The sequence below is a fragment of the Xyrauchen texanus genome, chromosome 12, assembly GCF_025860055.1.
Source record: "Xyrauchen texanus isolate HMW12.3.18 chromosome 12, RBS_HiC_50CHRs, whole genome shotgun sequence".
NCBI classification, from domain to species: Eukaryota; Metazoa; Chordata; class Actinopteri; order Cypriniformes; family Catostomidae; genus Xyrauchen; species Xyrauchen texanus.
The window spans coordinates 41,020,147-41,045,068 of NC_068287.1; the positions used below are offsets into that span (position 1 = coordinate 41,020,147).

General features: G+C 39.8%; 1 protein-coding gene across 1 annotated transcript in view; it reads left to right on the forward strand.

Annotated features, from left to right (window-relative positions):
• LOC127653396 (glutamate receptor ionotropic, NMDA 2C-like) overlaps nucleotides 1-24,922 on the forward strand; it is a 116,806-nt gene that overhangs the window by 19,336 nt on the left and 72,548 nt on the right. The window contains exon 3 of the mRNA XM_052140069.1: nucleotides 14,008-14,449. Within this exon, the coding sequence (XP_051996029.1) occupies nucleotides 14,024-14,449 (426 nt within the window). The 5' untranslated portion in view covers nucleotides 14,008-14,023. The remainder of the gene's footprint in view (nucleotides 1-14,007; nucleotides 14,450-24,922) is intronic.

Sequence of the window (24,922 nt, forward strand, 5' to 3'; positions counted from 1 at the left end):
CATGGGGGCTGCCATGTTAGAATCACATGACCAGCTGAATACTTCTTGCTAAATCTCAGTAACATCCTGTTATTGGACACTTTCACTCATTGATTAAAGTCATCATGGCTGATGGTGAATACTACATTTCTACAATGGCACCTGAAACTGAAAACTGTTGATTTTAAATGATGCAGCATCCAAACCACTAGGTGTCAGTGTAAGTCCAAGATGACACAAAGACAAAAGTTAATGAGTGTACCTTTAAGTTGATTTCAAGTTTACTGGTTTAGTATTTTATATTGAGCCAGTGTGGGCTAGTTTAGTACACTTAAACATTTCCAGTGTATGGTATATCAATGAACAACTAACCTCGCACACCTGAAAAGTAACAGACAGGTGTGTGCAGCAAAGTCAATGAAAACGATTTTGCACACTATCTTAGCTTGCAAAGAGTATTACAACATTTATTTATGGCAACGTTTCCCAGTGTCTTTTCAGTGTATGTTATAAAAAGCTATGAATAAGAACTTGTCTATGTCCTGGTGAATAAATTTCCCTGCAAAATGAAGAATCTCTTCTCCTGTGAAGCTGTTAAGATCAAAACAATAGTCCCGTTTCAAGGTGAAAACAACCCTTGTGCACTAATGTAAACAATGCACTAATTTGATTAGCAAAAGGTTTTTGTATTAGCTTTCTTACTGGATTCAAATGCTTTATCTAGTGGTCAACTGATATATCATATTCAGATTTTTGTCATTATCGGCCGATAAATATTCCCCTTTGGCTGATTTGTTTCTTGAGGGTGCTGAGAATCACCTGGTTGCATGTGAAGCGAATGAGACATTTTAATGACCAGTCACGGTTCATTTCATTGTTATGTGCCATCGTGTTACTACATTAATAGTCCAGTGTGCAACACAGTGTCATTTAAATGGTCCACATTATCAGAGCTGCAGCAGATGCATTTGATCTCATAATGTTAAAGTGCTAACCTGTTTCATTCTCCCTCTCTCTCCTCAACAGTTCCCTGTAACTTTTATCTGTCTTGTCTAATGATAAAAAGCAAATATCAATAAAACTAATATCATATACCATCTGCAAATATGCACATATCTCGTTTAAACAGATGTAATAAACCAACCTCACAAAACTTCAGCAGATTCAGCATCCTGTGAAATGCTCATAAATCTTCCTCTAAAGCACATATTCCAACAGTCTCCTTTATAATGATAAAAGGCAAATATCAATAAAACTTCTATTATATACCGTCTGCAAATATGCGGATATCTCATTTAAAAATATGTAATTCATGAACCTCATGAAAATCCAGCATTTTCTTCCTGTCGAGCGCTCTTCTAATATATTACTCTGAAACGCGTATCCCACTTCAGGATCAAAAGTTCCTCTGATTTACAAATCATGACGGTCACTCCGTGACAATCCAAGCAGGTGATCAATGCTGTTTAAACTGTCAGGAGATTGCTGCTCACACTGGATCCGCACAAGCGAGCGAGTGCAACTTCAAAGTAAAAGCGCTTCACGTGTGCTTTAAGTAAATGTTTTATTCACTGTGGACTGTGAGTATAATTTGTTTGATTTGGTGTTTTTTGAGAAAATGCGATTCCTAATGTGGACATCCATGTTTGCTGGCTAGTGTGTGTACTGTTATTTCCTTCTTCCTAATATATTAATAATTTCTTCATGTGCAAATTAATTACTAAAATTTGATGACTAAATAGAAATCAGAAGAATCTGCCATCTACCATTTAAAATACAATATTATTTTTTAGATTTGTTTTTACGTTTTAAGTTAAAGTTTTGTGTGAAATTGTGTAAATATAGTGCAAAATAACAGTTTATTCATTTTTTTGTTGTTGTTGCAATTTTATGTTTATAATATTAACTATATTAAATTGTGTGATATATCGGTATTATATCGGCCACCCTGCTCTCTGGACATCAGCATCAGCCAATATTAAACCCATATTGGTCAGTCACTAGCTTTAACATAAAATAAGTAATCAAATATCTCTCATATTGTAGAGATTAAATGGTTGGTATCATATACCAGTTGAAATTGGAACTAGATTTTTACATTTTCTGACAAAAATGTGAGTGGCGCTTGGGTGTGTTTGGCCTCACAGTGCTGGGGTGTTCTGAGTGGTTGTCTGGAAGTTGATAGGAGGTTGCTAAGGTGTTACGTACTGGCCCAAGTCAAAATATCCCACCCCCACTTACAAGGTTATTGCTTTGTTTTACGATTTCTAATGAGTTACTGCTGAATAGATTTTATATTGAGATTAGAAAAATGTTTATGAAATGTCTTTCTATAAAGTAACATTACCTCCAAAACTGGTATGGTATGGTAATAGTAATCAGAAAGACCTTCTTTATTTGCAGGTGAAGAATTGTTCCTGTCCAGTAAAGCTTTTCTCTTCCTTTCCCCCACTAGAGGGTGCTGAACTCTTCTTTGAGGTTTGAAGTGCTGTAGTTACTCTGCAAGAGGTTTGATCAAGCCAACAGAACACATACAGTCACCCCCCCCCCCCCTTAACTTTAAGATTTTGCACAAACAATAGCTACTGTATGTCGGAATAAGGATTGTAAGGACTGGAATTTGTGAGAGAGATGTGCATTGTTGCCGCTTTATGCCAGACTGGATCTGTGGCCGTTACTTTGATCTAATCTGGTGTATGTTCTCAGAGGCCGGCCATGACTTAAAGAAAGCCAAATCGGAGAGGTCTCTAATCTGAGCAGACACACAAACTTCCTACTGATAGAAACACAGGACAGATAAGGACAGTGACACATTTTAAACTCAGTGAGGGGGAAAATTAGTGTGAAAGAGAATAGGGGTGTGGATGGATAGAAGCTGACTGGATTGCTTCTCTTAAAGGTGAAGTGTGTAATTTCTGTGCCATTAATGTCACCAGAGGGAAGTGCAAAAGCAATGGCTGATTTTAATCAGCTTTCCACAACATTGAAATTGTCTCTCTTTGGTCAGACTTACAATTGTCTCAGACTTTGGTCATTTTCATCACTGCAAGATTTTAATCTTTTCCTGTATTACAGTCAAATTAGCAGTGTTGGGGAAGCTACTTTGAAACTGTAGTTTGACAAGCTACTCATCATTTTAAGTAATTATGCTACAGTCAAGCTACTCTTTTGAAAAAGTAGTTAGCTACACTGAAGCTACTTCATGAGGCAATTCTTTTAATGTTACTATCAAACCAATAATATTAATAACATAATTTACACTAATGACATAAATTAATTAATGTATTAATTAAATATATTTAATGAGTTTAATTACATATATTTAATTTATTTAACACATTTAATGAATAGTAACAAAGTTAATAATGGCCATAAAATAAAATACAACAGTATAAAATAAAAACAAAAAAGATCAGTCGTCATTAATATATCTTTTTTATACTTCACACGTTTCAGTCCTGTTGTGGCCAGGTGTCGCCTACTTCCCTAAAGATCACATTTTTTTGACAATCTCTCCTTGGGCTGGCATTTTGTGTTCTTGTCACATAATATTTAGTGTGAATAAAGACTCAGGGCTTGTTTCTCTCCTCATCTGGGTTCATGTTCATTGTATTTTCTGACTTTTTTGCCATTGACATGCAAGTGCAGCTTTACTGGTCACATACAGATGTTACTCTGTAAATATATGTTCGCTTTGTTCAGGTCCAAAAAAAGTGGACGGATGGTCATCCTAGATTGTTGCATAATAATACATGCCATAAATGATTTCTTTACCAATCATTTTCATTTATTTTACATGAAAATAATAGTTAATTAAATGCAAAGAAATTAAGAAATCAAATAGTTCTGCATGATAGTAATTATTATAATAATATATACAGTATATTTATAAATATTATGATAATAATTCACTCGCTGCTCCCAATAACACACAGATGATGAGAAGCAAAATAAACGTATTTAGAACAGAAACAAAATCCCTCAAAAGGCAATAATAACTTTTTGAATGATTTTATTTAAATAGTAAAGGTAAATATGCGGTTGTGTGAAACATTCTTTGTTTCATAGAAGAATAAAATGTTGTTCCTTTATCATTTTCAGATTTACTTGATCCTGTATGTCTTGTAAAGGTAAACAAACTGTGTTTGCTCGCTTTACTTAACCATCAGACAATCTCTTCTAATCCAAGTGAGCTGTAATAAACTATCAGTAGATGACGGTAATTCACTATTTTTGTTTGTGATCTGCCATTACAAAAGAAGACAACGCCTGATTCTGATCAGCAGACAGAAATATGCTGCCAGATCTTCGGACGTTTTGCCCGTAAAAGTTTGGCTTCTACACAATAAAGATGACCAACAAGACCAACATGATGTAGCGTTTGGTCACGTTACACTGTTACTTGCTGGAAAAAGTAGTTCGCTACAGGAAAAGCTACTCTGTTTTAAAAGCAGCTGAGATTCTGTCAAGCTACTAAAAATGTATTTAAGTTAGTAGCGTCACTACATGCAGTTAGTTACTCCCCGACACTGAAAATTAGTCTAATTAAATCAGCATAAATTGAAGGCAGTACAACATATACTACCATGTTGAATAAATGTACTGCATGGATTTATTATTGCATTTTTAAGCTATTTAAATTATGTATATAACCCTATTGTAGAAAAAGTTGAGATTATTCAAATGTAACTTTTATGCCATTTTTAAATAGCAAGAACATACAGTGTTAAGTTTGGTCTTGAAGGTAGAACTCGCAAGCTTTTGAGCATGCTCAGTTTGATCACAGAGGAAGCCATTTGTGGCAGAATAATTCCCCTTACTTACCATTGCCACTAGTATGCTTTCACAGCCAGTTTGGCTTGATTTGACTATTACTATTTTCTTAATTTAATGTGTTTATGATATGTAAATATTGCTAATTTAGTAATATTTTTGTCAGGATGTTTGATTGCTCTATTGACCTTACTAGTTGATAAGATCATGCAAAATAACTGCATAGGATTGTCCATTTTTTGTGGAAACGTTAACGTCTGGGAAGTGTAAACTTCACATTACTGCTGTGAGTCTGAGCCAGGACTCTTAAGGATCTTTTCCAGTAATGAACATCCATTAAAGTCATGGAAAGGTCCTAAAAAATCATGGCTCAAAAGATATGGAATCCCTCTTAGGCTAAGCACTATGCATTTCATATTGTTGTATTTCCCAACACAGTCTCACTGAGAAATCGTACAGATTTGTACGAGCTGGCTAAATTGTATGAAACTGTACGAGTTCGGTCGTACGAATTAGTATGACTTTTGCAACAGCGAATCAGATGCAATCTCCAATCAGCAAGTCTCCCTCGTCTCCTTCTAAAACAAGACAATTACTTTCTTCCGTCATACAAAACATATTCTTTATGCTTCAAATCATCCTCACAGACTCTACTCTATGGTTAGGTTTAGAGACGGGTTTTGGGTTAGGGCATCATGTGACATTAATAGGCATTACTTTCGCTTACTCCCGCACTACACATGCGGGTATTTGCACGCCTAAAATTCATATGAACAAACTCCTACGATTTCACACGATTTTCCCAAACACAGGACTCAAGAGATCACATCTGAAATCAGTTTCATTTTGCAACTTTTTGAACTCATGTAGATCAAGGTGAGGTTGTTTGCAATCATTTATTTTAAGTGACGACATCATTGAATAATGCACCTCCTTCTGTATTCACATCAGCCGTAGTAGCAATCTATATCAGTAAATTACTGAACATTTCTCACAGCTGTTATAGTGAACAAGCTAATCAAATCCATTAACAAATCAGACAAGCTGGTCTATTGAAATGAAGTGGTATGTCAAAGCCATTGCATCTGTGCAATTGATCAAAATGAGGTCTGCATATTTACTTTTTATTCCACTTGATGGATATTTGCACAAGGTCAATAAGGCCATGTGGACTGTGCGTGTCATTCCTCTGTGTAAGCATGTGCAATATGTGCCCACTGCTGTGTTGAAATCTGTCACTTTTGCTGTATAAATCACTCAACTGTTCATGTGCTGTAGCTTTCATCTACAAATAATGTGCTTTAATCAAATTTCCACCATGTTTTAATTTGGTTCATTTGTCTGTTTGACATATACCTGAATTAAATGGGCATATTGACATTTGTCCAATCTGTTAAATTCTGCACTCTGCTGCATGTTGATAATTCATTGTGCAGAAGAACATTTTCAGTTTTCAGAATTTCAGCATAAATAAAAAAGTTATTTTAAAGTTAAAACAACTATTATTACACAAATTTGTACCATTTCCAGCTCTTCACTGTTGGAACCTCATCTATTACAATGTAATTACCATGTAAAAAATATTTAATATTTGAATGTCTTTTCAAAAGTTCTGTACATATTAAGAGCCCATTTTAAGATTAAAACAACCCTTCTTGCACTAATTTGATTGAGTTCTCCAGCTCTGCACTGTTGGAACATAATTTATTGCAATATTACTACTTTGTAATAAACATTTTTTAATTGTCAATGTCTTTTCAAACGTGCAGCACATGTAAAAGGCCCATTTTAAAGTGAAAATCTTAAAGCGCAAATTTGAGTTTTACAGCACTTCAGTGTTATAACCATGTCTATTACAATGCTATTACTATGTAATAAATATTTTAAAATACAATTGTCAATGTTTTTACAGAAGTGCAGCAAATATCAATGGTTCATTCTGTTTGTAAGACGAAAAACTATTCTATTTGCACTAATTTGATCACATTTTGCAATGCTGCACTGTTAAAACCTCATCTATTACAATATTGTTACTATGCACTAAACATTTTTAAGTGTTTAAATGTATCAAAAGCCCATTTTAAAGATAAAAAGCATTCTTTTCTCTTGCACTAATTTAATATAATTTTCAGGGTTAGAATCTTATCTAAAACAATGTTATTACTATGTGACAAACTCAAATATGTACACACACACACACACACACACACACACACACTTACAGCCATAAGTTTGGCATAATGTACAGATTTTGCTGTTTCGGAAGGTAATTGGTACTTTAATTCACCAAAGTGGCATTCAACTGATCACAAATTATAGTCAGGACATTACTGATGTAAAAAACAGCCAGTAAGTCATTTTTGATCAAATCTAGACAGGACCCATTTCCAGCAGCCATCACTCCAACCCCTTATCCTTGAGTAATCATGCTAAATTGCTAATTTGGCACTAGAAACTTGCTATTTGTCACGATTACCTGTGGTCTGCCCTGTGTTCTCTGTCGCACTATCACGTTTATGTCATGTTTCCTTGTCTGCTCCGTGTTTTCCACTTCACCCGTCACCGTTCACGCTCCATGTCGTGTTTTCCTTGTTGTTCGCCCCATGTTTCACTGTCCTTGTCAAAACTACATTTCCCACAATTCCCGGCCTCCGTCACTGCCTGCACTCATCAGTGTTGTCACCTGTGTCTCGTTGAGTCTTCATTGTGTTTGTGTATTTAACCGTGTCTGTTTCTCCTGCTTCCTTGTCGGTCTTTTGTTGTATGTAGATGCCTGTTCCCATGCTTCCTTCCTCATTTTCACTCCAGCTATCCCCGTGTTTACCCTCCGTGTTAAGTTAACCCTTTGTTTGCCTTTCGTGTTTATTTACCGTTTCATGTTTGTTCCCGAGTGTATGCTGCTGTCTTGATGTTCGCTCTGCTCCCCGTCTTGCCAGGTTTATCCGTTCCGTGTTCCTTTGATGTCTCCCTGTTTTAGTTTCGTTTTACCCACCGTGGTTGTTTTATTTGCTCATGTCTGTTTACCCTCACCATTGTGTTCATTAATAAAAACCGCATTTGGATCCGCACCTCTTGTCTTCCCATTTCGTCATTCGTGACAGAACGATCGACCACAATGGATCCAGCGGCTTTCTTCGTGGGACTGACGCACATGGAGCTAAACATCCGTGAGTTCTCCCACTTTTTCTCCTGCATGGCCGGCTACACCGGTTGGGATGACAACCTCCTGAAGACCGTATACAGGATTGGCGTACCGAAACACAGATGTTGCGATCTGCCGGAAATCGGAGATTACACCTGGCAGGAGTACGTGGAGCTCATCGTGGAGACGTTTGCATCAGAGGAACCACCTCTCTCAGTCCCGGTCTGCGAGCCAGAGCCCACGCCTGTCACGGTGAGCGAACCTGTGCCCACGTCAGCCACGATCTACGAGCCAGAGCCCACACCTGCCTTGGTCAGTGAGCCTGCACGGCCCACTTCGTCTGCCCGGAGGAGGAACAGAAGACGGGCTTCTGCCTTCCGGCCAACGTCAGCCACGGTCAGAGAGCCTGTGCCCACGTCAGCCACGGTCAGCGAGCCGGCACCTACGCATATCACGGTGAGCGAGCCAACGCCTACGCACGTCACTGTGAGCGAGCCAACGCCTCTGAATTCAGTGAGCCAGCGCCTGTAGCCTCGACCGTCCCTGAGCCAGCGCCTGTAGCCTCGACCGTCCCTGAGCCAGCGCCTGTAGCCTCGACCGTCCCTGAGCCAGTGCCAGTAGCCGTGACCGTCCAAAAGCCAGCGCCAGTGGTCGTGCCCGTCCAAAAGTCAGCGTCTTCCGAGCTTTCCAGAGCTTCGCCTACCGAGTCTTCCAGGGCTCCTCTTGAGCCTCCCAGAGCCCCGCCTGTCGAACCTACCAGAGCTCCGCCTCTCGAGCTTCCCAGAGCTCCACCTCTCAAGTCACTCGAGGCCTCCTACGGCACCACCTCCATCGGCTCTGCCTCCAGAGCCTTCCAGGTCTCCGCCTTCAAAGCCTCCCACGGCCCTGCCTCCTGAGCCTCCCACGGCCCTGCCTCCTGAGCCTCCCACGGCTCTACCTCCTGAGCCTCCCATGGCTCTGCCTCCTGAGCCTCTCACCGCTCTGCCTCCTGAGCCCCCAGAGCCTCCCTCAGCTTCATCTCCAGAGCCCCTCGCAGCTCCACCCCCAGGGTCTCCTGCGGCCTTGCCTGCGCCTCCTTCGGCGCCACCACCCAAGTCTTCGACTGCGCCATCTCAGAAGTCCTCCTTGGCTCCGCCAGCTCCCCTAGTGGCCACTCTTCCTCCCAGGCCTCTTGAACCTGTCCCTGTCCGATGGCCACCTCCCAGGCCCCTAGACCTGTCCCTGTCTTGTGGCCTCCTCCCAGGCCTCCTCGAACTGTCCCGGTCCTGTGGCCACCTCCCGGGTCCCCTGAACCGGCCCCTGTTCTGCGGCCATCTCCCAGACCTCCTAGACCTGTCCCTGTCCTGAGGCCGCCTCCCAGGCCTCCTGGACCTGTCCCTGTCCGATGGCCAGCTCCCAGGCCCTCTAAACCTGTCCCTACCCGGTGGACGTTCCCCAGGCCACCCGACCTGGTTCCCTGCACACACCCCCAGAGACTGCTCACCTGCCCTCTCGGCCTCCCTGGTCTGCCCGTCTGCCCTTTGTGCCCCCGTGGACTGCCTATTTGCCCCTTTTGCCTCCTTGGACTGCCTAATTTCCCCTTGTGCCCCCGTAGTCTGTCTCCATGTCCCTGTGCCCCCTTGGTCTGTGTCCCTTGTGCCCCCTTTGGTCCGTCTGTTTTTCCCCTTGTCTAGCCCCTCTCGCCTTGAACATCTGTTTATCCCTGCTATTGTTTCCTGTCTGTGTCTTAAGTCCGTCTGGAATCCGGTCCTTTTGATGGGGGATTCTGTCACGATTACCTGTGGTCTGCCCTGTGTTCTCTGTCGCACTATCACGTTTATGTCATGTTTCCTTGTCTGCTCCGTGTTTTCCACTTCACCCGTCACCGTTCGCGCTCCATGTCGTGTTTTCCTTGTTGTTCGCCCCGTGTTTCACTGTCCTTGTCAAAACTACATTTCCCACAATTCCCGGCCTCCGTCACTGCCTGCACTCATCAGTGTTGTCACCTGTGTCTCATTGAGTCTTCATTGTGTTTGTGTATTTAACCGTGTCTGTTTCTCCTGCTTCCTTGTCGGTCTTTTGTTGTATGTAGATGCCTGTTCCCATGCTTCCTTCGTCATTTTCACTCCAGCTATCCCCATGTTTACCCTCCGTGTTAAGTTAACCCTTTGTTTGCCTTTCGTGTTTATTTACCGTTTCATGTTTGTTCCCGAGTGTATGCTGCTGTCTTGATGTTCGCTCTGCTCCCCGTCTTGCCAGGTTTATCCGTTCCGTGTTCCTTTGATGTCTCCCTGTTTTAGTTTCGTTTTACCCACCGTGGTTGTTTTATTTGCTCATGTCTGTTTACCCTCACCATTGTGTTCATTAATAAAAACCGCATTTGGATCCGCACCTCTTGTCTTCCCATTTCTTCAACTGTGACACTATTATATCCAACACAGTTAAAAGATATTTGGTTTGTTAAATGAAGCTTAACATTGTCTTTGTGTTTGTTTTGAGTTGTCACAGTATGCAATAGACTGGCATGTTTTAAGGTCAATATAAGGTCAAAAATTGCAAAAATAGGAAACAGTTTTCTCTAGAAACTCGTCAGTCAATCATTGTTTTGAGGAATGAAGGCTATACAATGCTTGAAATTGCCAAAAGATTTCATACAAAGGTGTACACTACAGTCTTCAAAGACAAAGGGCAACGGGCTGTAACAAGGACAGAAAGAGATGTGGAAGATCAGATGTGCAACTAAACGAAGGATAAGTACATCAGAGTCTCTAGTTTGAGAAATAGACACCTCACATGTCCTCCGCTGACAGCTTCATTGAATTCTACCCGCTCAACACCAGTTTCATTTATAACAGTAAAGAGAAGACTCAGGAGGACTTATGGGAAGAATTGCAAAGAAAAAGACACTTTAGAAACAGAAAAACAAAAATTAAAGGTCAGAGTGGTCAAAGAAACACAGACATTGGACAACAGATAATTGGAAAAGAGTGTTATGGATCTTTACCCCATTGAGCTTTTGTGGGATCAGCTAGACTGTAAGGAGCGTGAGAAGTGCCCGACAAGACAGTCACATCTATGGCAAGTGTTACAGGAAGTGTGGGGTGAAAGGTCACCTGAGTATCTGGACAAACTGACAGCTAGAATGCCAAAGATCTGCAAAGTTGTCATTGCTGCACATGGAGGGTGTTTGATGAGAGCTATTTTTAATTTTTTTCCCAAATTTTAATAGTAGTTTTTCATGTTATTAATGTCCTGACTGTACATTGTGATCAGTTGAATGCCATTTTGGTGAATAAAAGTACCAATTTCTTTCCATAAGAGCAAAATCTGTACATTATTCCAAACTTTTGGCCACCAGTTTATATATATATATATATATATATATATATATATATATATATATATATATATATATATACATTAGGACTGTCAATTTAACACATTCATTCAGTGTGATTGTAAAGGGGATATGATGGGCAAGGAGGAGGCGAGAACCGGCTTTTCAATATAAATAACAGTTTAATGGTAAACTTAAAAGACAACATAAACACACACACGATGGACATGTCCGTAAACGATCTCTCTCTCCCGCACGATCCTCTGCAGTCGACCTTTATCCCTCACAGATGCTTAATTAGCCTAATACGGGACCGGGTGTGTAGGATCACGACCCGGCCCCGCCCTCCGACAGTGATTCATTATATAAAAAAATAACGCAATTAATCATATCCAGACCGTAATAATGAATATTCCTTCCATCTGAGCAATTCAAGCTTAGAAGTACCACCTGTGTTCTCCAGGGGGCAGTAAGCAGAACTTCAGCTGTTTGGGCAACGTGCTTCAACAGAGAACAAACCACATGCACCAACAGCAGACAGCACAAGATGAATAACAAGATGAATAAACAATACATTGCATACTAAATTGTCTTTTTGGTAACACTTTACAATAAGGTTCCATTAGTTAATATTAGTTAATGCATTAGGTATCATCAGGGCTGGACTGGGAAGAGAAATCGGCTCGGATTTCACATGGCAACTGGCCCAAAACTTTGCTGTCCTTTTCTGTATATTAATGCATTTGAATTATATTATACTTTTTTAATATATATACTGTATTTTATGTATAATTATTTAAATATACTGTTTATAAGTATTTAATCATTATATATTGAATTAATGTTATTTGAGGGGCTTTCTTAGCAAATATTTGTATATGTGATTATATGGTATGCTGATTAATTAATCGCAATTAATTAATTCGATAAAAAATTTAAATCAATTGACAGCCCTGACACACACACACACACACACACACACACACACACACACACACTAAAATGTATTAAAACAACTTTGTTCAATCATATAACATAACTATAAAACTCCAAAACTATAAATAAATGTTCATAAATGGCAAAAGCCTTCCATACTATGTGAACCTGCTGTTCAGGGGCAAGTGCAGGAATAAAGGTATTACGACAAGCTGTGCCACACGAGACCATTAGATAGGGTGATACCATCAGGCTGCAAAGCATGACATGCAAGGGTGGATTACGGGGGATTACATGGTGTCTGGCTCATGAGACACAGTCAATTTGGTCAGCATGTTAAAAGTGGCATCTCTGCAGCACTTGTCTCCAGGCGGCCGGACGGCTAAAGCCATCCAAAGACCTGAATCATTCTAAAAACTGTACCGAGTCTGACGGATAACAGCAAACATCGTTACTGATGTTGTTTAATGATCGCTGCTTTGGTCTTGCTGGATCTAAGACTCAAATCATAAAGAAAGACAGGGAGAGTTATATATGGAAGATGATGAAATAAATTGAAAGCTGAAATTAACCACAATTTTATGTCTGAGATTTTTTTCTACCCATATTGGAGGCTTAAAACTAGCTTCTAAAATCCAATAACGTAACTTTAAGGGCACTATTTCTAGCCTTTATTGCCTATTGACTTTTTCATTTCAGGGATTATGTCAGACAGATCTGTAAAAATAAGGGCCAAAAAGACACAAGTCAGAAGTCATAAATCCCCATGTTCTCCATTTGTTGAGAAAAGAGATTTTTTTCCTCACAGTGCCCACCATCTGTTGGATCGGGTTGGCAGAATAACGGCTTTTAGGACAGCAGCTGGGCAACTCGGTGACTCCTGCCTCTGCAAGAGAATGAATGGCATGCTGAACAACTCTAATGGCTTCTAATGTTTAATATAAGAATAATTTGCTGATATGATAATGCTGACTGACAACAATAGACTCCGGACTGCGAAGTATTATGACAATGTAGTTTTATGTATAAAATGTATCTTCTTTACATCACCACACCTTTTTCTCTGAGTGTGTGAACAATAGTGAAATTTCATATATACTCCATATAGGGGAGACCAGGGCTAGTTGTCACATGGAGAAGTTGTCACAAGGGCTAGATCTTAGAACGGTAGGCTCTAGAGTCAAATGTCCCATTGTGCAATTGTGAGTTCTCTAGCAGAGGTTTTGTGTTTTGGCTTCAAAAACATCGTTTTTTAGAAAGTCATACACATCTGGGATGGCAAGATTGCCAGTAAATGATGAGAACATTTTCATTTTTGGGTGAACTATCCCTTTAAGAGGGTTTTCTTAAAGGGATAGTTCACCCAAAAATGAAAATGTTCTCATCATTTACTGGACATCATGCCATCCCAGATGTGTATGACTTTCTTTCTAATGCAGAACACAAAGAAAGATCTTGTGAAGAATATCTCAGTTCTGTAAGTACATACAATGTAAGTGAATGGTGACCAAACATAGAAGCTCCAAAAACCACATAAAGAGCAGCATAAAAGTAATTCATACGACTCTTAAGTTTATGTCTTCAGAAGCAATGTGATAGATGTGGGTGAGAAACAGATCAATATTTAAGTCCTTTTTTATTGTAAATCTCCACTTTAACTTTTACTTCCACATTCTTCTTTAGTTTAACTTTTACATGCAATGGGATTCAGACTTTTTTTAGGGGTATCTTAAGTGTCAAAAAGTGTCCAGGTACATTTTGGGGCCACTGTATATTTTAGTAGTACTTAAGTAATAAAATGTATACAACAAGTCTTACAAGACCCCTAAAAAACATTTTCTCTCCATTTTTGTGTTCTCAGGCAGTAGGCGACTGAGATGGGAGTTCATCTAGGCTGTCTCAGCGACACACTGTGGCTGCCGTTGCTGCTGCTGCTGTCTGTCTGCTTTGCCCCCCACTACCAGTGCCGACCGTTCGGGACGGTTGAGCCCACCGTGAACGTGGCGGTGGTGTTCAGCGGTTCCGCCTACCAGATGGAGGTCAAAGGGCGACTGAGCCGGGAGAACTTCCTGGACCTGCCGCTGGAGGTGAACCCCATCACTGTGCTGGTGAATAACACCAACCCTCGCACCCTACTGACACGCATCTGCGACACACTGGCTGCTAACAGAGTGCATGGAGTCGTCTTTGAAGATAACATTGGGTCAGAGGCCGTAGCGCAGATCCTGGACTTCATATCTACCCAGACGGCAGTGCCCATCATTGGCATCAGCGGGGGATCTGCTGTTGTCCTGCATCACAAGGTCAGCCACTAATGGTGCCAGGCACCGAGCCATGCAAGATTCTAGAGATGGCTCAATGATACGTTTGACTGGGGTATTTAAACTCTGATTTTGGTGGTTTCATACTGAGATGAGAATTCCTTCAAAGCTCATTGACACTTTGTATTCAAATTAATTTACAGTTTGCATCAATAATAGAAAATTGTCATGGCCAAAAAAAAAGCCTATGGCAAAAAAATAGGCTGGTGGTGTGGTGTGTGTGTGTGTGTGGGGGGTAGTGGCTTGATGAGTCCGTTACCTCATAGACTTAGCGCGTGTGGAGGCTAATGCTATTCATCATGTGCATCACCAAGAGTGAGAACCACATCATAGCGACCATGAAGAAGGTTACCCCACGTGACTACCAACCGGGCCAATTTGTTGCTTTGGAAGCCTGGCTGGTGTCACTCGAACTTGCAATTCCAGGGGTGATGGTCAGCATCTTTGCTTGCTGAGCTACCCAGGCCCCCACGGTGATGTTTTGAAGAGTATTGGGGAGTTAACTAATAGTAGTGATGCACGCTACTAACTTAGCTACATTTTTAGGTAGTGTGATAGAAGTTGAGCTTCACTATCTTCACTCCTATTGGTAGTGGCTGTGCGATATTGCTCTGCATTTGCATAAAGTTAAACTTTTCTCAGCTTTGACACACCCACATCCAATTGTCAAAGGGCACCGTCACTCGTCTCAATGGAAGTCACCAGATCTCATTGAAAATCAATGGGTCACTGACAATGTAAACCAGGCCTTAACCTTTCTTATTTTAAATTACATTTTTGGTTAATTGCTGCTGTTTATCACAATATTTAGATTCAGTTATATAAAATACGTTTTTTAAATTTTTTTTTATTAGTGTATGTTAAATATAAATCTATGTTTATTTCATGTTGTCACACTATTTATTTAACAATAATGAAAATGAACCATGATTTTACTAGACATACAATTATAGTAACCATTAATGTGAAAAATATGGTTAATTTTGTGATTACTGGTTTTTCCAGCTAAAATTACCATTATTAAAACATGGTCATTTTCATAAGGGATTCCCACCGTAATGAAATATATAACTATCAGGTGTTATTATTTAATTTGGAAATCATTGCATAATGAAATGATCTCAACTGATTGTATCTCAAATATTTTCTTATTTTAAAGTGATAGTTTACTCACGCTCATGCCATACCAGATATGTATGGCTTTCTTTCTTCTGCGAAACACATACATTTTTTTTAAAGAAGAAAATCTAATCTCTGTTGGTCCTTACAATGCAAGTGAATGGTGACCAGACCTTTAAAGCTCCAAAAATCTCATATGGATTACTTTTATGATGCCTATAAGACTCCAGTGGTTAAATACTTGTCATCAGAAGCAAAATGACAGGTGTGGGTGAGAAACAGATCAAGATTTAAGTCCTTTTTTTACCATAAATATCCACTTTCTCTTTTAAAATTTGAAAGTGAAAGTATAAGTGGAGATTTATAGTATAAGGGACTTAAAAATGTATCTGTTTCTCACCCACACCTATAATTTTGCTTCTGAAAACATGTATTTAACCACTGGAGTCTTATGGATTACTTCTATGCTTCCTTTATGTGATTTTTGGAGCTTCAAAGGTCTGGTCACCATTCGCTTGCATTGTATGGATCTACAGAGCTGAGATATTCTTCCAAAAATATTCATTGGTGTTCTGCAGAAGAAAGATATTCATACAGATCTGGGATGACTTGATGAGTAAATTATGAGAGAATGGTAATTTTTGGTAAAATTATCATTTAAAAATAGCTTCAATGTAGTTTTTTGTAGCTTGTATTGTAGCTAACTGCTATTTTAAAGATTCGTCATATAAAAGATCAGTCTATGAATGATTACTTAAAGTTGTCTTGACATATTCAAATAAAAAGGAGAACGTATTTTAATATCGAAAATTACAAACTTTACCCTTAATGAACATTAATTGTAGAGATGGGTTTATGTAATTGGCCATTATGAATTCACCTGTGAATACCATGTGAAGTAATGTAGGTGGGGCTTTGTTAAAAAATTCTTAATTTTACATGTTTAAGTAACAGGATCCAGAGTCCCTGTTATGTAAACTAATGAAAAAGTCAAATTAAATAAAAATAGCCTCTCACTGCCGAAATACCCTGGGAAACAGCATTGAGCTCAATGTTCATTTCTTGAAAACCCAACCATTTTTGACACAGCACTGGGGAAATTGTTATGATAATAAGAATCATCATTCATCATGTTATCATTATTTGCAGGCTCTATTGATTTCCTAGCCCAAAAATATAGTTTTCCAATGTTTTTCTGTGCAACAAACATAATTAAGCTTTAATTTGCCATTACACAGAGTTACATGAAGCAGATAGGAACTCTTTATTTTCCATATCATTAACTCTTGTTCAACACACAAGCAAAGAGAGAGAGAGAGAGAGAGAGAGAGAGTGAGAGAGAGCGAGAGAAATAAAGCAAGGGGACAACAGATTTTTTGTGCCTTGTTTAGCACGATGGCAGAAGAAAAAACCTGAGAAGGGATTGAAACAAGATGCAAGGTTATTTGCAGTATGCCATTTGTTTATTTAAAAGGATAGCCCTAACCCAAAATGTAACATTCTCTCATTTACCCACCTTCATTTTGTTCCAAACTCATATGACTTTCTATTGTGGAACATAAATGCAGAATGTTAGGGAAAGACAGCCTCAGTCACCATTCACTTTCATTGTATGACAAAACACTCAATGAAAGTGAATGGTGACTGAGCTTGTCAGTCCTAACATTCTGCTAAACATCTCATTTTGTCTTTTGTCTCAGAACAGGTAGAAATTTGAAATTTACGAGACCAGTATAGTCAAATAGGTTTATTGTAACTACCAGTCCAAGTAGACACCTTACTTATCTAAAACAGATTTGTGAAAGCCAAACTACTCCTTTCTGAAACTGTGCATTACTGTTATTTAGACCACTGCAGAGAAACAGTTTTGAGCTGCCCTTTGCCTCTATTCCAAAAGGATCTGCAAAGGACAATAGACGATAGCCTGTCCCAGTTTTATTGCTTCTATGCAAATCACTATGAACAATGACAGAGTGCACCATTTCACACAATATATGTTTATAAAATGTTGTTTAGGGAATTATATGAAACAATAAAATGTACTGCTGTCATTTAGTTCATGTTAAGAGCTAATGGAAGAGCTAATGGAAGCCATCCATCCATCTGTCCTCCCATCCATCCCTCCGTCCGTCCATCCTCCCATCTATCCTTCCCTCTATCCTTCCCTCCGTCTGTCCTCCCATCCATCCCTCCGTCCGTCCATCCTCCCATCTATCCTTCCCTCCGTCCGTCCTCCCATCCATCCATCCATCCATCCATCCTTCCCTCCGTCTGTCCTCCCATCCATTCTTCCGTCCGTCCATCCATCTATAGTATCCATCCATCCATCCATCCATCCATCCTTCCCTCTGTCTGTCCTCCCATCTATCCCTCCGTCCGTCCTCCCATCCATCCATCCATCCATCTATCCTTCCCTCCGTCTGTCCTCCCATCCATCCCTCCGTCCGTTCTCCCATCCATCCATCCATCCATCCATCCATCCTTCCCTCCGTCTGTCCTCCCATCCATTCTTCCGTTCGTCCATCCATCTATAGTATCCATCCATCCATCCATCCTTCCCTCTGTCTGTCCTCCCACCCATCCCTCCGTCCGTCCTCCCATCCATCCATCTATCCTTCCCTCCGTCTGTCCTCCCATCCATCCCTCCGTCCGTCCTCCCATCCATCCATCCATCCTTCCCTCCGTCTGTCCTCCCATCCATTCTTCCGTCCGTCCATCCATCTATAGTGTCCATCCATCCATCCATCCATCCATCCATCCTTCCTTCCCTCCGTCTGTCCTCCCATCCATCCCTCCATCCATCCATCCTTCCCTCCATCTGTCCTTCCATCCATTCTTCCGTCCGTTCATCCATCTATAGTATCCATCCATCCATCCATCCATCCATCCATCCATAGCACATGATGAATCAATACATTATGACAACTCACAGGTGAAGCGAATAACATTGATAATCTCCTAACAAGGCTACATGTCAAAGTCTGGGTAGATTAGATGGTAAGGGAACAATCAGTTCTCGTAGTCAATGTGTTGAATGCAGGAGAAATGGGCAGGAGTAAAGACCAACAAGTCCGACACATGGTGGCTCCACATTGCAACTTAAAGGACTTGTAGGATCCGCTGATAATGTCTTGGTGTCAAATACCACAGGACACCTTTAGGGGTCTTATAGAGTCCACGCCTCATTGGGTCAGTGCTTTTTTGCGGCACAAGGAGGAACAACAGCATATTAGACAGGTGGACATAATTTATTGGCTCAACAGTTTATCTACAGTATCTATCCATCCATCCATAGTATCCATCCATCCATAGAATCCATCCATCCATCTATCCATCCCTCATTCCGTTCGCACTTCCATAGTATCCATCCATCCATTTATCCATCCATAATTCCGTTTGCCCTTCCATCCATCCATCCATCCATCGTATTTATCTATCCACCTGTCCATTAGTTCATCATTCTGTTTGTCTGTCTGTCTATCCATCCATCCATCCATCCACAGTATCTATCCATCCATCCGTCCATCCATCCATCCATCCATCCATCCATCCATCCATCCATCCATCGTATTTATCTATCCACCTGTCCATTAGTTCATCATTCTGTTTGTCTGTCTGTCTATCCATCCATCCATCCATCCATCCATCCACAGTATCTATCCATCCATCCATCCATCCATCCATCCACTGTATCTATCTATCAGTCCGTCCGTCCGTCCGTCCATCCATCGTATCTATCTATCCATCTATCCATCCATCCATCCATCCACAGTATCCATCCATCCATCCATCCGTCCGTCCGTCTGTCCATCCATCCATCCACAGTATCCGTCCGTCCGTCCATTCGTCTGTCCACAGTGTCTATCTATCCATCTATCCATCATCCATCCATCCATCCATCCATCCACAGTATCTATCCATCCATCCATCCACAATATCTATCCAGCCATCCATCCATACATCCATCCATATTATCTATCTATCCATCCATCCATCCATCCATCCATCCCACCATCCATCCATCCATCCATCCATCCATAGTATCTATCTATTCATCCATCCATCCATCCATCCTTCCATCCATCCCACCATCCATCCAGATTGCTGTGGAACAGAAATATTCTGTATTGTTTCGAGGGCTTAATGAGATAAAAGCACATCATTTGTTAGTGGGAAAATAAAAAGAAATTGACAAAAACAAGCTTGTGATTAGAAAAAGGTTTTAAAGGGATGGTTCACCCAAAAATTAAATTCTGTCATCATTTACTCATTCTCATGTTGTTCCAAACCCGTGTGACTTTCATTTTCTGTGAAAAACAAAAAGGAAATGTTAGCCAGAATGTTGGAAGAAAGAAAATAGAGGATGTGTAAATGATGACAGAATTTTAGTTTTTTCAGAATTTTGGGTGAACTATCTCTTTAAGACTGCAACACCAACAGTGTCTACAACATAAAAGTTTAGAATCGACACATTGCAGTATGTGATATGAATCCCCAGGAGGAGAGTTTTACAGGGTAGAATTACTATTTCATGCCTCTCATTATAAGCTGCCATTGGCAGGCTGGCATGGCGGTGCCCAGTGGACGTTTGACAGTCATCTCAGCTTCTGACTGATGAATACCACCATTACACCAGATGGCCACCCTGCTGCCCACCTTTCCTGTATAGTACCAAAGAGAAACACCACCAGCTTCAGTCTCAGTAAATCTGATAGCCAAAGTCATTACATTCTGAGAACAGTGTCTCAGTTAAAGGAATTGTTAACCAAAAATGAAAATTGTGTCATCATCGTCAATTTCCAAACCTGATCCACTGCCATTGTAATAAGAAGACTCATTTTGTGTTCTGCATTCAGTTCTTATGGGTATGGGATGACATGACGGATAATAAGTGATAACAGATTTTACAATTTTGGGTGAACTATCCCTTTAAAGGGGGCATATTCTTATAGCATTTTAGGTTTTATCGCTAAAGTCTACCTATAATATTAGTAATGGTTTAGATTAACTTGACCACTTTCTACCCTCAAATACTAGGCAACTACTTGGAATGAATAATAAATATTGAGATATATATTTAATATGTTCAAAAGGCTTAACAATGTACAACGAGATTTTTTTTTAGCCCTATACTAAACAAAACAGTCATATGTACGGCTTGTTTGGTTACCTTGAAAAACAATGGTGAAAACAAAGAGCATCTTTAGATATTCATGACCACACCTCTGATCCGATACAGTGACCAGAATCCAATTTAGTCAACAAAAATTCATTTATTTGGACTGTGTTCATCTCTCAGGCCGTGTACAGAATCTAATCTTGTAGAAAAGTGAGTGCTCATATGTCAACCATGTGATGAAAATGAAATCATTGTGTTCCTTCTCAGTCACACACACACACACACACACACACACACACACACACACACACACACACACACACACACACACACACACACACACACACACACACACACACACACTCTATTTGGGCAGAACGCAGAACCAATCAAGCATGCACAAGCATCTAAGCTATTATATTTATATTTCGACTGGACCAGGGCACCTATAGTTAAGTAATAACAGGAGATATCGAGAGAGAGAAAGAGTGAAATACAGTGTAATTGGGTTAAAAAGATATTTATTGTTTATGTATAAATGAGTTGATCTGTAAATATGAGCTGTCCGGTGTTATATGACCAAGGCCAAACATCAAATATGGTCTAAAAAATGAAAATTAATGTTGTTCTTTCTGAATGTCCTGGCCGTTCTTTTCCTTGGAAATAAAATAATTTAATTTTTTTATATAAGTAGTACGTAGGACTTATGTACACAATATTCCAAGTCTTCTGAAGCCGTACAATGGCTTTGTGTGAAGAACAGACCACATTTTTAGTCTTTATTCACTGTTAATAAGACCAATGACAAAATTGACTTGATTCGCCATATTTGAATTTACACGATTTTCCATATAGTTTTGGTGTGTTCCTCACACAAAGCTATCATGTGGCTTCAAACAACTTGGAATATAGCACACAAGTTGCATTAACTATATGATGGTGCTTTTGAATCATGTTGGGAGCTTCACATCACCAGTCCCCATTCATGTTCATTGTATTGTAAGTGGTACGGACATTCTGCAAATTCAACATTGCACATTTTGTGATCCACAGAGAAGAGAAGGTAATTAATAATGGTTTGGAACAACATGAGTGTGAATAAATGAATGACTTTTCATACTTAGCTGAAGAGATATCTTGAAGCTCAACAGTAGTACTCTTAATAGCATATAGACTGACATTGTCATATCCATATATAACTGTCTGTTATCTGCATATCTGTATATAACTGTCTGTTATCTGTGCCAAAAGCCTGATGCATTTACTCTCTGTTGGTAATACTGTGTAATACATGTGCAAAATATGTATATGCGTTAATACGGCACAGGATCTGATGGCGAATTCATTGCGGTGATTCTCTGCAGTGTCCGTATGTGGTGCTGATGAGGGTGGTAATCCTTTCCAAAGCCCTGCATTTAGATACAGCATATGATGTCAGCATGGGGGGAGGGGCCTGGGGTAGAGGGGGAGGAGACTGAGCCAAAAGACGGAATTGCCAAGTACTTTGAGTCATCAGCAACATGCTGCAACACACACACTTATTGGCACAGGCACGCACGCACATGCACGCACACGCACGCACACACAAAGCCAGTTTGACTTCATACTAGAAATAAATAGGTGGGAACAAATAGGTAGATAGATGACATTCAAAATGACATAAGGTTGACGTAATCCCCCTGACAATGCTTTATCATTATTATTATCATTATTATGTAATACAAATTAAGATTGCAGTCTGTTGAGAGGCATTTAAGTCATTTAGTAAATAATGATTTTGAAAATGTTTTTCATATATATATATATATATATATACTGTGGACATAAGTGACTTAAGGTATGCTTACTACAGTGAAAAATAAATGTTCAGTGATGGGCACAATGGTGATGGTTAATGGCTCAAACCAACAACCTTCTGGTCACTAGCTCTGAGCATGCGGCAGTGGGAAGCCAGCCACTATCCTGGAAATGGCAAATAACAGCTACATCCATGGGTTAAATTGGGATTTTAAAAAGTGGAGGAGCCTTAATATTTGGTGGAGATTCTTGTGGCCTAGAGGAGATCTGGATTACGCAACTGTGGAGAAATGTTTGCAAAATGATATAGATATGCTCAAAATTTGTTCATTTTTCTACCAAACAGATGAGGCTTTTTAAGATTAATGCTCTATCAGGTTTTAAATAAACAAAAGCTACCTCCCTATCCTAAATCTTAAACCCAAACCAAATCATCAATGTCGTCAAAAGCAAGTGTGAGATGAAAAATGCTATTGCCGAAGCAACCACAAAATTTGGAGGCGTATGAATAGATTCCGGACATACTTCATCCAGAGATGTAGGTATTGACCCGTTGCCCGAATATATGATGTAATAACAACAACCGTGAAAATAATCCAATCTGGTTTTTTAAACAAGCACCATTTACTGTAAAGGGTTAGTTCACCCAACAATATTAATTCTCTCATCATTTACGCACCCTCATGCCATCCCAGATGTGTGACTTTCTTTCTTCTGCAGAACACAAAGATATTTAGAAGAATATCTCAGCTCTGTAGGTTCATACAATGCAAGTGAATGGTGACCAGAACTCCAAAAGCTCCTAAAAGGAGATAAAGTCAGCATAAAAGTAGTCCATACTTCAGTGGTTAAATCCATGTCTTGAGAAGCAATATAATTGGTTTCGGGTGAGAACAGACCAAAATGTAACTTTTTCACTGTACATATTTGACAGCAGTCTCCTTGGCAATCATGATTTCTCCATTAAAAGTCCTACAGTGCCAACTAGTACCAACTAAAACTGATGCTTCTGCAAGAGCCCAGCACGTCAATCTACAGATGCCAAAAGTGCCCTCTAGTATTAGTTTCCAACGCAACCGGCATGTGTGTTTTCTTCAAAGAGAAACCTTTGACGTCAACTAACTGATGCAATGTGCATCAGAATTTTAGCATTGTTTAATTATACGTTGGGGTACAATTTTCTCATCCTGACATACTGCATGTTGGGGGAATGATTCTCATTTGATTTGACATCAGGAACATTTATTCACAGTGGTTAATATTTAATCTGTTGTACATCTGTCTATTTAATCTGTCTGTACACATCCTGCACTGCTGAATCACCGGTTTCATTCCGGGTGTATTCCGAGTCACAATCATTTTATGTTAAAATCAAACCCAAATGTAACTTTTTAGTCACCGATCACCCTGTGTCCACCGTAACACATCCTGCACAAGGTTCGTTCTAACACATAAAACATTTCCACCTCAAGTGTTATGACACAGGTTTGATGTCAGCAACTTTACCATTGGCTCTCGCATGTCCAGTGACCAGTTGTGACGAGTTGTATTCATTTTTTGAACGAGACATGCCGATAGAATTAGGATGGCAGTGCCTTTATGGAGGGGGAATATTTTCACAGGGTGAGTAAATGATGAGAGAATTTGAATTTTTGGGTGCACTATCCCTTTAAGCACAAGAAACAACTTTCAAGCTGTATCACTTACAGTTGAAAAACTCCCAGTTAAACTCTCAGTCTCAATCGGAGCAGATTTTGAGCTTGTAATAGGTATAGCTCTCTTGTTTTCGTATGTACCTCTGCTGTGTGTGATGCTCTCATTGTGTTTACTGGTTGCAAGTTTGACACAGTGATATTTGATAGTGACAACAAAACTATTCATAACAGATTTTAATTGAAATAAATGTTAGCATTTCACAATGAATGTAATTTAACAGTGAGACATTAACATATAACTTGAATATAACTTGCTAATGTGTGGCAAAGGGCTCTTCAAAAGAAATATCGGTCATCGGATCATATCGGCTAAACACACTGTTAAAATATCGGTGATCGGTACCAGCCACAAATGCCCTAATCGGTGCACCACTAATCCTAATAGGATGAGACAGAATTCAATTAAAGCACATGTGCAAGTTTTTCCATATATTCATAAGGAATGATCTTAAGGGATGAGCATTGCCAAGATTTTCGACTCAATTTTCAACTCAGTCATTGACAGCATTTACAGTAAATTCACACCATTCTTCAGCCATATTCTTGCTGAACCTTAATTCCAAATAGAGGTTAACATGCTCTTTTACATACTAAAATATGTATAGTCTACATGGCAATCGTGTTCTGTATAAACTCAATGCGCGTTCTTTTCCCGCTATTCTCTTCTGCACGCTCTTGCCACTGATTATGCTGCATTTTAGTATT